The 16,778-nt window shown below is 43.5% G+C and overlaps 2 protein-coding genes across 3 annotated transcripts in view; one reads left to right on the top strand and one right to left on the bottom strand.

Annotated features, from left to right (window-relative positions):
• ddx17 (DEAD-box helicase 17) overlaps nucleotides 1-2,627 on the top strand; it is a 10,034-nt gene extending 7,407 nt beyond the window's left edge. Inside the window, exons 13-14 of one of the 2 annotated variants that reach the window (XM_042103078.1) lie at nucleotides 779-1,018; nucleotides 1,382-2,627. In XM_042103078.1, the coding sequence (XP_041959012.1) occupies nucleotides 779-1,018; nucleotides 1,382-1,887 (746 nt within the window). In that variant the 3' untranslated portion in view covers nucleotides 1,888-2,627. The remainder of the gene's footprint in view (nucleotides 1-778; nucleotides 1,019-1,381) is intronic. The other variant, XM_042103077.1, reaches the window with a different exon arrangement.
• Nucleotides 2,628-2,795: 168 nt separating this feature from the next.
• gga1 (golgi-associated, gamma adaptin ear containing, ARF binding protein 1) lies at nucleotides 2,796-16,365 on the bottom strand. The gene is made up of 17 exons (XM_042103084.1): nucleotides 16,289-16,365; nucleotides 15,156-15,240; nucleotides 14,665-14,740; nucleotides 14,007-14,105; nucleotides 13,329-13,452; nucleotides 12,754-12,854; nucleotides 11,060-11,140; nucleotides 10,551-10,685; nucleotides 9,748-9,829; nucleotides 9,335-9,445; nucleotides 8,772-8,909; nucleotides 8,528-8,604; nucleotides 8,081-8,277; nucleotides 7,341-7,579; nucleotides 6,942-7,111; nucleotides 5,974-6,084; nucleotides 2,796-4,871 (listed from the first exon to the last, which is right to left on the bottom strand). The coding sequence occupies exons 1-17, from the start codon at nucleotides 16,329-16,331 to the stop codon at nucleotides 4,761-4,763; spliced, it is 1,980 nt and encodes a 659-aa protein (XP_041959018.1). The 5' UTR covers nucleotides 16,332-16,365; the 3' UTR covers nucleotides 2,796-4,760.
• Nucleotides 16,366-16,778: the final 413 nt, after the last annotated feature.

Genomic DNA, 16,778 nt, shown 5'->3' with positions numbered 1-16,778 from the left:
CCTGATCATTATCACCTCGGACACAGAGTACTTGAAATTCTAGCTGTGGTATATAATTCAAAACGTTTATCTAGTAACACCCCCTTAGTCCTTTATTTGCTCTTTTTTTCAACAAATTCAACTACGACCTGCAATAGATTAGTGTCAAACAACCACCAAATCTGAGCATTTTTGACAACAGTTTTGCTTCCATACATTCTAAAGTATTGGCTTGTTTCTAAAGGTTGCACCGTTACCTCTGTCAAACTAGTGTTGACAGAAATAAAAAAAAAATAATTAAGATTTTGCAAAAGCTTTTATAGGCAAGATGCAGTTCGTTTTGGTGGTTACGGTTAGCTAAATGGCTTTCTCTCCAGACAAGATACTTTTAGATCTATTAGATTTTCAACTTTTTCAGATATTACATGTATTTTTAAGGCATTAACACATTTTTTACTTTTAAAATATTTTTTGGGACTCACAGGTAAGTATACACAGAAGTTGAATGCTTGAGCTTAATAATTTTGATAGTGAAATATCTGTACCTTTTTAAGTAGATTTGACCTTTTATTATAATATATAAAATGTAATAGTGATAGTGTTAAAAAATAATGTACAAATAGAATATAATAGAAACTTATTTATGTTTTAAGTAGATTTGACTGATAGGTCTAATAGTGATGGTGTTAAAAATAATGTACAAAATTGTTTAATCGTTTTGTCACCACTTTGACTTTTCTTTCTCTTCTTCTCAACCCAAAACGACAACACCTCTTCACCTCTCCTTCCCCTCCCGAAGATGTGGAGGACGTCAAGTTCGTCATCAACTACGACTACCCCAACTCGTCGGAGGATTACGTGCACCGCATCGGGCGCACCGCCCGCAGCACCAACAAGGGCACGGCCTACACCTTCTTCACCCCGGGGAACCTGCGGCAGGCGCGCGACCTGGTGCGTGTGCTGGAGGAGGCGCGGCAGGCCATCAACCCCAAGCTGCTGCAGCTGGTGGACTCTGGACGCGGAGGAGGAGGAGGCGGAGGTGAGGCTCACACACACACACTCCAGAGCAGAGGGACGAGGGAGGCTGAACAGGTGGGGCAGGATTTAGCATGTGGGTTTGGGCATTGATAAGTTTACAAACGGAGGTGTAGAAGCAGTTGGGTTTACAGAAGGGGCCAATAGAGGTTGGGGATGCCATGTTTCTCTAGACCTTTTTCACAGCAGCCATTTTGACATAAAATAGTAGGGCTAGCACAGGTGTTTCTAAATTTACATTTGTTCTATTTACCGTAAGTGTAGCAGTCAGAACCTTAATGAATGTCATTAGAAACACCTGGGCTATATATTTCATGTCAAAAGTGTCTGCTGTGAAAAAGGTCCCCTGTGCTTCTCCCCTTGGCAGGAGGTAGGATGCGTTACCGTGGCGGCGGCTCCAGTTCGAACAACCCCAACATGATGTACCAGGATGAGTGTGAGCGGCGAATGCGCTATGTGGGCGGCAGCTCAAAGGACGGCCGCTCCAACTTCGGCCGCTCCACGGGCAGCAGCCGCGACTCGGACCGCTCGTCCTCCTCCTCCTCCTCGTACCGGGACCGCGGCCGGGACGGGCGCGGCGGCTACAACGAGCAGTTCCAGAGCTACGGCTCCGGTGGCGGCGGCCAGTACGGCTCCAGGGGGGGTGGTGGTGGCGGTGGAGGTGGCGGCAGCGGCGTGCAGGAGCCCTCGGGTCCGCCTCAGGGTCCCTTCGGCCAGCCCCCTCCTCCACCGGCCCAGGGCGTGGCCGGGCCCCAGCCTCTCATGGCGCAGCAGTTCCCCCCTCCTCCCCAGCCCATGATGGGGTTCCTAGGGCAGGGCCCGTATCCGTTCGCCCCGCCACCTCCTCCCCCACCTCCACCGCCCAGGAAGTAGCCTAAGAGATCGCTTATCTTAAGGACCATCAACCTGACCCGTTCCCAAAAAAAAGAGCCCTCTGTCCTCCTCCCATAGGAATAGATGGACATGGTGAAAGTGTAATCCTGTGTTCGTTTCTTTCCCCCCTCTCCTGTTGGCTAGTTGTCACCAACAGTGGAGGACCTGAGGAGGTAAGGGCTGATTCGCTTCAGTTTTATGCTCTGCAGCTGATTGTGTTTTATGTGAATGTGCTGTACCAGTAAAGAAGCTTTGGTCTCTCTCTTTGTTGGTGGGCCACGCTCTTCTGAGCAGCCCCTCTTGGCAAATAGTGGCCAGACATTATGTGTGAATTAGTAACTGTGGGTCAGAAAGGAAATTGATCCATTTGAATAATGAATTAAGTTGCTATAACTCGTTCTTTTGTAATTATCAAATATATTATACTTTTGTAATGCCAAAATCCAGGTCATTACTTTCTATATCTCAGTGTCAAGCCACCTGCATCCATAGTATATAGTATAAGATTGAATTCAATTTGGTCACTTCTTTTATTTTGTATTTTTGATCATTATATGATGTTTAATCTGGGGACTAATTAGGGATTGAAGACGATGCAGTTGGAAAACATACACCGAACCCAGTGCCTCTGATTTGTTTGAAATCTTAGTCAAATGGGAGCTGCACCCATCAAGTCTGTTCTTTTTTTATACTATTGTGCTTCTCTTTTACAGGTTTAAATAAAGACCTTTAACATCATAGTTCTATCTTGAGTAGCAATTTTGTGCGTTCCTATGTTCTCATAACTACAGAATGCCAGTTCAGTAACAGAAATAAGAGGACGGATAGGACCATCCAGACAATTCTAAAGCCCAAGAAAAGGTTTTCGCTCTCCACCTGAAGCTTGCATCCATAGAACACAACACTGCTTGTTTTAAACCCCCGAGAAAAAGAATAACTTTTATTTCCCTTAAATACATATTTGCACTACATTCTCTCCATTTTCCCTCCATAATGATTTTGCATCTGTATTTCTTTGTATTCTTTTTTGGCAAATGTACATAATTGCAATACCGATACTATTTACAAAATCAGACCAGTTAATGAAATATTAAGGAAGGGCAATGAAGTGAGCAAGTAGCATGAGCATTAGGGGGTATGGGGGTGTGGGGGGGTAATGATGCAGGTGGGCAGATGGGGGTGTGGGGGTGTGGGGGGGTAATGATGCAGGTGGGCAGATGGGGGTATTTTGGAATGTGTTTTGGAGACTGAGGATGCCACGTTTGCCATGGCAGTCAGCTTGGCCTTCCTCAAGCGCAAGCCATTCAGCTCCCATTAGCTGAGTGGGTATGAGGCTCAGCTTATGAGTCCGGTCTCTCCTGGAGGGACGTCATTGATTCATAGCCTCCCCAGGCCTGGGGGCACAGGCTCAACCATACTGGGGTAAGCAAGGGGGGGTGGGGGGCAACAAGTCGGAAGTGCAACATCACAATAGGGTTTACATGAGAATATTCCAGGGGAGGATCCAAAGAGGCAGCACAGGTGGAGAATGGTGAGAGTTCCAACTGTGTTAACCGTTAACCGTCTTCTATTCTTCATGATCTCACAAGTTAACACACAAATTGCTTCCAAATAACTCCCTGTCCCTGGTGCACTCTATGGTTAGTGTGAAAATTCATTTACCAAGCAGAAACAAACAAACAAACAAAACAAAAAAACATTTGCAAACAGCTCTCTTCAAAATGGAATTCCAAACTTAAAAGACTAATGTACGACATGTATCTCTACACAGCTTAAAAAAAAAAATAATAAAAGAAACAGAACAAGACTGGAACTAGAAACGCAAAAGAAACGTGTCAGCTCAGGCACATACGGTAGATTTTCAAACAAGAATTCAGCATCGACAGCTTGCCTGGTGGAACCCCCAAACCAGGGCTCCCTTTGGGTGTCTACAGCAGTCAACAAGGGAAGTGCAGACGGCTCAGGACCGCGGACACAAATAGTCCGCACGGTTCCCCCTTTTAAGGTTCCTTCTAAAGACCAGGTGAGCTCCAACTGTGTGTTGTCTAGAGTGAATACTACGTAATGTAGTGGAATAAAACGATAAGTCTGTATTTGGGAGGTAATGTGCAAAAGAAAGTGCAACTTCATGTGGAATATCAGACAGAAAAATGTTTAAATAATAGTAAAAAAAAAAAACAGGTGAAAACAATCTGATAAACTTCAAGTCCATGGAAAGGGATAATTTGGATTTCCTTTGTAGAGGACTGGATGCATGTTATAGATCACAGATAGACACATTATCCGGTTGTGTGGTTCGAGACCTCTACCTGCCCACTGCATGTACCTGTCACTATGCAACTGGTAAAACCGAGACGACTGGACTGACGGCTTCGTTTCATTCTTTCTTTAGTACTTGACGACACAGATGAGTAAATGCTGAACAGAAATGCAAACAGTCCCACACACTCTCTCTCTCTCTCACACACACACACACAAACACACACACACACACACACAAATACATGCACACACACACCTGACGTTCTGTTTAAAAAAAAAAAAGGCCCAACTTACTTGCTTGGAAGTCATAGCAACGGGGTTGTTGTAGTTGGTTACATTTGCACACAGCTAAATCAAGTACAGTGTTCAAGCAGAGGGACATGGCTGATTTCATAACCGTCAATCATTGGAATGAGAAATAAAGAAAGAGACACACTAGACAGACTCAGACAGGTAGGCATGAGGCAGAGCTAGAGGACTGCAGTGGGCAATGAGAACGGACTGCAGTTTCAAAAAGCAGGACCATTGACAGGATTATTGTATCGAGTTCACACCATCGGGCAAGGGTAGTAGGAAGCAGAACGGATCAAACAGGAAGCTGGTCCGTTTTCCTAAAGGTTCCCCCAGTTCTCTGGGGGTGGGAACTGTTCAACGTCCCCAGACTCATCATGTGATTCCTCTCCAAGATCAAAGGTGAGCTTGTACCGCAATCGTACTTTCTCCTGCAAGAGAAAAGAAATAGAAGAATCACTGCAAACACATTCAAGATGATGCCCGTGCATTCTGTCACATCTGACAACTGATAAGTGTGCGCTGTGAATTTACTTGGGTATTGCTGTGGAAATTCACTCTATACCTCTTTAGTCAGAGGCACTCCACAGCATATTTTTACTCCCACCTTTTCAAGGGACTCAGCTCTCTAAATAAAACATAGCTTTTTAAATACTGCTCAGTGTCTACATGACTCATAGCATAGAAAGTTGCTGTTGAGTGGTGAGGCCAGTCTGTATAAGGCAGTGCCTGGGTAGCAGACTGGCTCAAGGTCACTCAGCACCTGGGTAGCAGACTGGCTCAAGGTCACTCAGCACCTCGGTTGTTTTCTACAACTCAAAGGGACAGTCTGGCCAAGATAAGAGGCACCTGGGCCATAATCTCCAGTACAGGTATTATAGAGGTGTATTAAAACAGGTGTATATATATAAATAGATAAAGAGATATATATATATATATATATATATATACACAAACAGTACAGGCCAACAGTTTGGACACGCCTTCTCATTCAATGCGTTTCCTTTATTTTCATGACTATTTACATTGTAGATTCATCAAAACTATTAATAAACACGTGGAATTATGTACTTAACAAAAAAGTGTGAAATAACTGAAAACATGTCTTATATTCTAGTTTCTTCAAAGTTGCTACTTTGCTATTTTACTTCATACCATATTCAGCAAGCCATAACTTGACAAATATTCATCTGTGGGCCAAACAACTTTGCATTTATTCATAGTTTTGAGGCTTTCAGTGAGAATGTACAATGTAAATAGTCATGAAAATAAAGAGGTGTATTAAAAAAGATATATACGGTATGTTTTTTGATGCGACTTATGATCCGGAGCGACTAATAGTCCGGAAAATACGGTATATAGAGTTGCATTAAAACAGGTAAACATAACAAGAAGCTTGCCACAGGACAAACTAGCTCTAGCATATAAGGCACATAAATATTTACTCATTCATGAAGATGGCCTGGAAAGGTGGGTCAGGAGCTGGACAGTCACGGTACCCTGTGGCGTGTGAGCCTTCGCTCTGGCGCTTACCTTGTGAGGGTTGGCCAGCAGCAGGACTTGGGTGATGGCGGCGGGGGGGAGGATGGGGTTGAAGGCCGGCAGCTCCGTGCCGGACGGAGGCTGTAGCTTCACCCGCATAGTCTGTGGCACGGGGGGAGGGAGAGAGAGGGGGAGAGAGAGAGAGAGAGAGAGAGAGAGAGAGAGAGAGAGAGAGAGAGAGAGCGAGAGAGTGTGAGTGAGTGAGTGAGTGAGAGAGAGAGAGAACACTCATGAACACATGGGTCCCCATCACACCCTCCCAAAATTCCACTTAAAAAGAAGTGATGTTATTTTTATTTTTAAACAATGTACTGTTCCTGGAAATAGTGGTTGAAAGAGGATGCGTTTGGAAAGAATTTCTTAAGAATTCAATGTATCAGCTTAAAGGGTAACTCCAGAGTAAAAACAACCTAGGGTATATTTACGTTGCTATTTTATACCACTAACAATGCTCAAAATATAATTACACTTCTGTGGTAGTGTGATGAGGGTTTCTACAGACAAACCAAAGTATTGTAAACTTTGAAAGTGTACAAAGAGGTTATAACAAGACCTGTAACTGTAGGAAGAAATTGTGTTCCTGGTCTGGTATTGTCAAATCAACGGGCTTGTTTGATCGAAACAGCGCTACGCAGATCTGTTTAAGGAATGTTTGTATTGAAAGATTCAGCCAGATCTGCAAGGTCGAACGGGCTCGCTGATTTGACGATACGCTACGACGATAAGTTTAATTTCACTGCTGGCTTTGGAAATCGCATGTGAACCAAGGATATCCAGACCAATTCTCAATCTTTCCGCCTAGACTGCTACACTGCAGTACACACCAATTTGTTCGGGTAGTCAGACTCAAACTCACTGCACAAATTCAAAATGTCACAGCTTGTGGATTGTTAACCTCAGACTAGAGCGCTGAGCTTTGCACTGGTGTAGAGAGAGCGCCTGTGCGGACAGCTCCGTACCTTGGGGACGGCCGACTGCAAGCGAATGTTGGTAATGGGTATGGGGGCGGAGGACAGCATGGAGATGATGACCACCAGCACGTCCGGCCGTGACGGGGGACAGTCCCGTGCATAGTGGAACAGCACCCGCAAACTGTGTTTATCAAATATCGTCACAGGCAACATGCTACCTAAAAACGTACAGAAAAGAAAGGAGGGAGGGAGAGAGGGAGAGAGGGAGAGAGCATCATGGCACAGTAAGGTTTAGAGGTACACTGAATAATACACTCAATTTATTACATAATTTATTTTATATCACTCTCAAATGTCATTCCTTATATCCCATTTTAACAACTATGTCCAATCCAGGCAACTGACCCTTCTTTCACAACTCAAAACCCTTTAGATAGATCATCTTACTAGGTTTGATGGATTCCAAGGGTACATTCACATTAGCTAAGGAAATGTCATTCGGGGGAGTGCTAGTGCCAGAGGTCAGGTCTAGCGAGGGAGCGCCGAGGCCGTGCTGGGCGTCCAGGAGCATCTCTGGCTGGTCCGAGGTCAGGGTCAGGATGGGGCTGGGCGTTGGGCTGGGGTTCGTGGTCGTCTTGGTCTGAAGGTCGCGCAGAGTGGGCTTGGAGTGAGACTGAAGTTTGTCCCTTTCGGAAATCAAAAAAAAGAAAAGAACATCCATTAACTCATTTTAATTAAAATAAATACATAATAAAAACAAGTTCTAAGCACACTAACATACCTAACTGAGAACATCTGCAGTAAGCTGCTCATCTTGTGGAGAAATCCAGTAACTATAAACAGGCAAATGCTCATTTGAGAGCATACTTTGTAGTTTGCAGCCCTAATCTCATCAGTCCCTCACAAACACCTGCAAGGCTTGGTTAGCTGCATTTGGTGCAACATCTTAAGGCTTACGTTGAGGCTACTAACTACCAACTTCCAAATTAAATCACAGCCAAGACAAAGGGTCTTGTTAATTACCACAAAGACTAGACAGAGTCGTCCCTGCTCTAGGATCACAGATAAACATGAATTGGCACTCACAGCTAACTCACAGCATTTTGTCCGTCAACTAATAAGCATTGTCCCTATCAAATAAACAAATAGATGAAATGAAATGACAACAGGTAAACATGAGTGGTTACCATTTGACCTGCTGGCTCTCGGGGGGAAGGGACTGCTGCATCAGCGTCTTGCCCAGCAGGTCCAGCTCATCCAGGGCCTTGGTGGTAGGTGGAGCGCCGCTAACTGGGACTGCAGGTGCCGCAGGTGCTGCCGTCACAGAGGGCAACAGCACCGCTGCAGGTGCGACTGGAGCAGGTGGGTCGACACTATCAGAAGACTGAAGAACGAAAGGTAATGTATAAATAATTAGTACATTTTCATTCAGCACATTTCAAGTCAAACAATATACTTTCCTTACCATGTACAAATGTGTTCCTTTTTTATTACAACAAAATAGCACACTCATTACAGCACTATTTATATAATAAAAATCAGCTGCGTCCTTAAAATGTGTTGCGTGCGACTTTTGCTGCATACTACAGTGTTTGTGAAATGTGCGTTACTGTGGATGCAAGTCCTGTTCTCACCTGAAAAGAGTTCCATGTCGTTGCGTCTCCGGACTGGGAAGCCAGATTAGAGCTTGCAGGGGCCACATCAGTCAACCCTGATCAAACACAAGTGGATAAACCAGTTGTAAAGAAGCAAAACTCGTCCAGCTAATGCAGTGGAATGTAAACTAAACATACGGGGACATCCGGTTGCACTCTGACGAATGTCAGCTGCAGTATGGTGTGGGGGGGGTGGGTTCAGACAGAGATCAGAGGCAGTTACCTAGCGACATGAGCTCATCGTCCAGCAGGCTGATGCCAATTTCCTGTGAAGGGGTGGGCTGAGAGGGGAACTCTGGGACAGTCGGAGCGGAGGGCGAAGTATCAAGGCCTGACAGGTCCAGCAGAGCAGTGCTACTTCCTGCGCGTGGGGCGAAGGAGAAATCACAACATCAAGATCCTCAAGGTCATGACTACTGTTATGAAGGGGGTCAAATGATCTTTGATCCTCAGGGTCACTACTGTTATGAAGGGGTCAAATGATCTTTGATCCTCAGGGTCACTGCTGTTATGAAGGGGGTCAAATGATCTTTGATCCTCAGGGTCACTACTGTTATGAAGGGGTCAAATGATCTTTGATCCTCAGGGTCACTGCTGTTATGAAGGGGGTCAAATGATCTGACAGACACAAAACAAACAGCTACTCCATTGCTTGGTATTTGACATATAATTATAATTGGGGATCCATTCAGCAACTGCTTCAAATGAGTGTTTCAGCTCAACAAGCTCCACAACTCAACACAAATCTCAATAGCTGTGGGCGAGCAGGTGAGGTGGGCTCCTGACCTTTGAGCTGAGGCATGGTCGAGCTGTCCCCGTTGACCTCCTCTCCCTTCACAAGCTGCCTGTACAGGTTGATCACCTGGGTGAGGCTGTCGTTGGCCTGCAGGATCTCCGCTGAGGAGGGCAATCAGAGCGGTCAGACAGTATCAATCCCCTATCAGTCACCTCATCACAGTGGTCACACACTAACAATCAACTCATCACGGTATCATTACATAGAAGGGAGTCATCATTACTAATAATAGTACTAATTTTTATATAGTTTCTTGTCATGTCTTGAACTGAATACAAATCCTAATCTTGAAATAAGATCATGTAAGATGTACTACAGTGTTTGACTGAGGTGTTTTTGGCCATGTTTAACAACAGTATTTCACCAGAGTTAACAACATGCTGGTGCTGCTGCTGGTCCATACCTAAGGCCTCGTCGTTGTCCTCTGTGTCGCTGGCTAGGCGAAACAGTGTGGGCCTCATTTTCTCACAGCGCTGGTACAAGTCCTACACACACACACACACACACACACACACACACACACACACACACACACACACACACACACACACACACACACACACACACACACACACACACTTCCTCATTAGACATACACTTTCATCCTGCTCAGAATAACAGATGCATCAACATGGGAATTAACTTTTAACTCTCTTCATAAAACAACATTTCCCAAAAGATACTAAGTACACCCATTTAAAAGGTGTTTTTTTTGCATGCATCATCACATCAAAGCCCACCTTCTTTATTAGCAAATGGTGACTTTAACAGCATAACCAAACGAGTCGAGACTCTACAGGAGTGCTTTAACGACGGAGGTGTCTGTGCTTTGATTTCACTGATCACTAATTGTCTGGTGGCTTCACACAGATTATTAGCTAGTTTCCATGGGAACTCTGACCCCAGGGCCGCTGTTGAACGTGCCGTGGATGTGAGAGGTGCTGAGGTAATTGGCACTGCTGTGTGTGCAGATGTGTGAGTTGACACAGCAAGTCTACACACAAACAATATCTGTATGATTTCTGCTTGTGGAAAATGTGTGGGAGCCTTGTGTGTGTGTGTGTGTGTGTGTGTGATGTCTATGTAATTTGTGTCTGCATGTGTGCACGCTCATGTGTGTGTGTGTGTGTGTGTGTGTGTGTGTGTGTGTGTGTGCGTCTAAACTTGTGCCTGTGGCCATCATTATCCCGTGCATGCACGGCGCACCTTGATGAGCTCCTCGTTGTTCTGGGCACTCTCGTTGCTGTAGTCCCCCAGGAGCTGCGTCAGCAGGCCCACGCTCTCCTTCACCTCCTGGATGGCGTTCACCCGCTTGGACACCTTCTCCATCCGCTTCTGGTCCTGAGCACCGCGGCAACAACGAGTAAACACAAGCGTGCGCAAACAGGAAAGGGAACCTGATGCAGTCGTCATTGCTAATGTTTACAGATGCTTTTCATATTGTGACAAAACAAAGGATCAGGTCATCATGTTTAATCCTTGGGGTGAAACGCTATTGTGCTAACTGCCACACACAGGGCACAGAAATAAAGAACATCCCGGAACATATGCTGGACAGATTCAATATGGAACAATCAGGGGGGGGGGGGGGGACTTTTGACAAAGACTAGAGCACAACAATGAACACACACACACCCGCACACGGACGCACACCTGTGCACAAACACACAGTGCAGGGGACAGAGAGAGAGCAAGCAGTAGCTATAGGCACTCACTTCCTGCACCATTTCCTTGATGAGTTTGTTGGCGGCCCGCAGGTCCTCGGGGTGAGTGCTGTTCAGCAGGCGTGCCAGCATCTACAGACACGGGGGGAAGGAAGAAGGAAATGAGAAGGGCACAGGAACAAACGGGGGGGGGGCAACAAGCACAAGAATAGCTTTAATCACGGCCTTGAACTTAGAGCGGGATCACAGCACACAGCGGTACTGGAAGCAGTTGTAAGCGATTTCAAATCCGTAACACTGTGTCACATTCAGCTAATGTCTCCTCATGTACTGTCCATTCTGTGAGTACACTGTAAAAAAAAAAACCTAGTCTTCGTACACAGCCCTGGCTCCAGGAACTGGCAACAAAAAAAGTGGAGCAAAACTGTTCCTCTGTCTCTGCAAAGGGGGGACAGGAGTTTGGTGAGAGGAGGGTTGAGCTCACTCTCCGGTGTTTTGTTGTTAGGAGTGCGGTTCAAACATCAACAAACAAGACATCATCCAAAGTCACTTACAACATTTTTAAAAGACAACCACTCTGCCTCAGAGGTTGGTATCTCTTATAACCGTCCTATTGGTACCTCATGTTTACTAATTATTTTAGCCTGTTGTTACACCGATATTTCAGCCTTTTTTGCAATTATTGACAGTGACTAAGTTTATTAACACAGACACTGTATTTGCCTGTTTGAATTGATGAATAATGTACTCTCACCAATGTAACCTGTATGACAGGAGAGAGCAGTGTTCGAAATCAGATAGGCCTGCATTTTTTGAGCATAAGCCAAAAACATCTTAATGGCAAACTGGGAATACCATGCTTTGTTCAACAGAAATGTTAAATGGAAAACTGATTTTCTAAAAGCCTGACAAAAGGCATGAGTCCGTAGATATCTATCCCCTGTGGATAGGACATATCTCATTTTTCAGATGGTTGGCTTACTGGACCTTGTGTGTAATTCTAGATTAATGGTCAGGTCTATCATCAGTGAAGGTAGGAGAAAGGAAACTGGTCCAAATGGCACATTGTATCAAATGTCATGTTATCGATCTTCCATGATAAAATTATCCATGGATTCATTGAGCTTCAACTCTACAGGGAGACTGATAATATAATATAATATAATATAATATAATAAAAGCAATTGCTTTTCAGCTCAGTCCCCCAATATGGCACTGAAGACCAGGGTAAGATGTTTACATATACATCTTTCCACAAAACGTTTACTATCTTTAGAAACTTGAACTAGAACAAGTCACAGTTTCATTTTGCATGAGGTCTAAAAGAAACTACCGGTAATCTATCTAACGAATCTAGAGGATCATATTTTGAGGTGTGTTTTTGTAAACCACTATGTCATCAAACTCCTTTTGATAGTGTATGGTCACACGGAGGACAGATAAACACACCTCCTTACAGCTGATTCACGTGATTCCAAAAAATAAGTGCTAGCAAATTCAAAGTCTTCCCTCGTTGCCACTACTTTTCTGCTTTCTCTGGCCTATGCCCAAAGTTTGGCGGTAGGCGTAAGTAAGTAAGTAACAATCCAACTTTATCTAATTCAAGTTAGAAAAGTCACAATAAATGTTTGAGGTTAACACTACACTGTTTTTTAAATGAATGAGTTATGTAAGCCGCCACAAACACAGAGCAATCAAACAAACAAATATTTGACTCCAAACCTGTTATATTGTGTTTTATTTACCTTTGACTTCTCCTCATCCTCAAAGATAGCGTTCTTGGGTCGGGGTGGCGGTATTGGGAGGGATCTATCATCAGGAAGTGCCGGGTCCTGCTTCACAATGCCTGGACAGGAAAATGAGTTTCCATCTACTTAAAGCTCGCTGATATCATGTCTATATTTTCTACACGCCAGCCATTCACCATGGGGGCTTCCGCAAGCCTTTGTTCCCATTTTCTTGTGTTGAATATACAGATACATACATAGACCCACATGTATATGTGCACATCCACTACACAAACATGCATTGAAATACTTCAATCGTGTTACACAATTCTAGCAACCTAAAGGTGTTTATACAATCCCCCCATTTAATGCAGATGTAAATTTGTGTCAGTTCAGCTGCACACACACATCTTGAATTTCCCCTTGGGGATCAATTAAGTATATATCTACCTACCTCTCTGGCCGCTACACACACACACACACACACACACACACACACACACACACACTCTGCTGTGCTTGCCTTCTTCCCCAGACATTCAACTCCTCTTATCTTTCCTCCTCTCAGTTAACTACCGTAGCGATAAGCTCACCTTGCTTTTTCAGCATCTGATAAGCATCTGAGATTTTGGTCTCCTCTGGTAGCACCAAGGTCCAGTTGTACATGACCTCCAGCACTTTCTTCTTCACTGCCTCAGGGGCACGGGAACCTAAATACTAAACACCATTTGAAAACAAAAGAGAAGAGTTCAGATAACAGTACACAACAATACATAGACTCAGACCAAATAGCACAGACAAAAGACCAAATAGCTCAGACACTGCTTAATGCAACACTGTATCTTTCTGTCATTGGATATCCACCATTTCCGTGACTAGGACTCCAACTGAGCTAAGTCATAACAGAAGAGCCTTTTCAAATGAAGAAACAAATTCCTTTCCAGACACAAATCCTCCTCAACAGGAATTTAAAAAGACTAATGGCACGATGACATGACATGACTGATGCAGGGTGTTTAAACCAAATAAGATAAGAGGCTGCACATTTAGTGAATGAACTCTCTGAACTAATGCTCAACGTTCTAGTAAGCTCAACTGCAGAGCCAAGGGCTTTAAGCAGTAAAAACCCACAACCGATAGAGATGGTACAACACTCATGATATGGTATGACAACTGTTGCTGACATCTGTAAACCTAAACCCCTCTGTGCATGGGGCGTATCTTCTGTACACCGTCTACACTTCAAAGAGGATGCAGGTTGCGGCGAGTACCTTGGGAGAGACTACTTTGATGAGTTCGTTCAGGAACCGGAACTTCCCCACCTCGCTGTGGAACCTTTTCCCACAGCTCTTCATGCATGTTTCTAGAACCTATAAGAATAAAGTTCTGGATTTAGAAGTCTATTCTGGAATGTCTTTGACCTTGCTGCTTTAAACACATGACTTGTCATAGATATGGGACCACCTTCAAAGACAAAGACTATGAACTGACAGAGCATTTACACAACTTCTTTCTTTTTAACGGTGTCTCATGTTAAGTTATAACTCAATAATAACTATAATCTAACCACTGCAAATTGGGGTTTGTAAGCTTGAAACACTGCAAATGATAACAATAGCTGTAGTACTAGAATGCAAAGTGCTGAACAATACCTACTATAGGCTACGAGCCTAAAATAACTCTGACCAATTCAGCACACAACTAAAACTGGACATTCCACATTTTAGTTGAGCTGCACGGTTGAGTCACAACTCATATCACTTCCACCACAGGGTCAGTACGTTCTTATTGAGTAAGGTATGGGTTAGCCTAATCCACATCTTTAAAAAAAAGACGAAATCTTGATTTGACCTTAATAGAGGTCCTGAATAGAGAGGTAATCAATCAAACATGGCTGCTCTGTTGCCAAGTCCAGCCTTAAACTCCTACCATTAGTGCCTGCATGGCTTCCCACTCCTGGGGCGACTGGATCTTGTGAGCCAGAAGCCTGGTGGCCAGCTGAGGACTGTAGAGACGCAAAGGACATTGGGTAATGAGCAGGTCTGAGGCTGCACTATTTCGCTTGTAAATTATACTACAGTCAAAATGTTTACTTTTATAAATCACAAATAAGCCACTTTAAATACCCTTTTAGACTTGCTGTACGTAAAGAGAGGAGTCTCCACAACATTTGATAGAGAGGACTCTAATAAAACTTTAAACGGCTTGATGACAATCTAGGTCGTTTCCTTGCCTGTGGCCTTATACAAATAATTCTGCACTGTATGTGAAACAGATTATGGCATTCACTAATTACTTACAAAGGCATTAGGACAGATACTAAAAAATGCATGTCACTATGACAACTGTGGCCATTTTCTACCTGGCAGCTTCCTCAAAAGGCTGAAATAGTGCTTGCCCTGAACATTATGTCGACTCACCCGTCAGGTTCATTGTTCAGTCGTTCACAGAAGGCTTGAATGCTATCCCAGTCTGTCTCTCTGTTGAGTGGGTTGGTAGCTTTGTCTAAAATGGTGATACATCAGACATAGAATAGCATAAAATAATATATGTGAAACGAGTAACGTGCAGGGTGAAATATATATATATGAAACGAGTAACGTGCAGGGTGAGGAGCAGGTGATTCAACATGGGGAAAAAGGCTATATTTTCACGCAGTCAACTGGCTTGTATTTGTACTGTGCAGTACTCAAAAATCTGTTGGTTACACGTTGTGAGCTCCTGTGAGCAATTTCCAGATATTAGCAGTGTAGCAAAAATGGTCATACTGTGCTCTCAAGAGTTTAACAGCGGTATTACAGACCATCAAGAATAAAATAAATAGTGACAAAGGGAATATGGTCAAGCTATTGCAAAAAGTAAATGTTTAGGTATTGAACCATTTTGAAGAGCTCTTAGAAAATGTAACCAAAATGTTGACGACTTTGAAGACATGGAAATTACATCTTTAATCTACACCTTAAATGCTTCATTCAAGATCCTCATATCAGCACACGATAACATTATACAATTTCCGTCACACAGTTTAACAATTAACGTTAGTGATGTATTTTCAACCCATTTTGATCATTAGCCATCCTGTTAGCATTTTCACGTCAACTTTAGCTACAAGTGACTCCTCCCAATTCTCCACACTGACACATAAGCTAGACACAAGCTAAGCATAAATGCTAAAATGCTAGCTACCCTCCACGATTACTTGCAACGGACTAACTCGTACTGCTTGAGGAATATCCTCCAATATAAATTAGTAGACATTCTCAACAAAGTCCATTTCATCCCTTGATAACATGCTACAAAACGAAAGACCCATGAATTTAATTCGCGGATAAGGTCTGGTTTTGTTTGACAACACAGCTCGCTAGCGTACCGATGAATGTAACGTTAACTTAGCACTTTCAGGTTGCTTGTCACTACCTATATGGAGGAAGTAACCTGTCAATAGAAAGACTAATACAGGCACAATACAGCCCTAACGTGGCGGTAAAGTTGATGCCAACCATGAAACAAGTTTTTTGTGCCATTGCAAGGCTAAAAACTCCGTATGACTCACTGATGCGAGACTCCAAGCTCCCCTCGTCTGGCGGCGCCGCCATCTTTCGGGGATTCCTATGGCTGACGGACAGTCTCGCGATGATTGTTGTATTTACGCAATGGTTTTCATGAACTTTCTTTGGGTGATGGAAAATAAGTTAATATAAAGGATATATTCTAATCTATACGTATACGTTGATAATGAGACATGTTCTGAAGAATATAGTTCTTAGTGAAAATCCATACCATGTATAGCTATTGTATAGCCTTGTATGACTTTTATAATTTAATTTAATATAATGTTGTATAATTTGTGTGTGCACTATCTAGAATTAGACAATATCAATATGCCAGTTTGTCCGACAAATCATAGCAATTCACGGGCTTTACTTTTATTTATTTACTGTTATTTATCCACCTAAGCATATTTTCCCCATACAGTAATATTGTGCTCAACAAGTTTAGACTAGACCAAACATTTTTTTTTTTATATTGCTCTACTTACAGTC

The sequence above is a fragment of the Alosa sapidissima genome, chromosome 9, assembly GCF_018492685.1.
Source record: "Alosa sapidissima isolate fAloSap1 chromosome 9, fAloSap1.pri, whole genome shotgun sequence".
Lineage (NCBI taxonomy): Eukaryota > Metazoa > Chordata > Actinopteri > Clupeiformes > Clupeidae > Alosa > Alosa sapidissima.
This window is presented reverse-complemented; position numbering and strand designations above follow the sequence as displayed.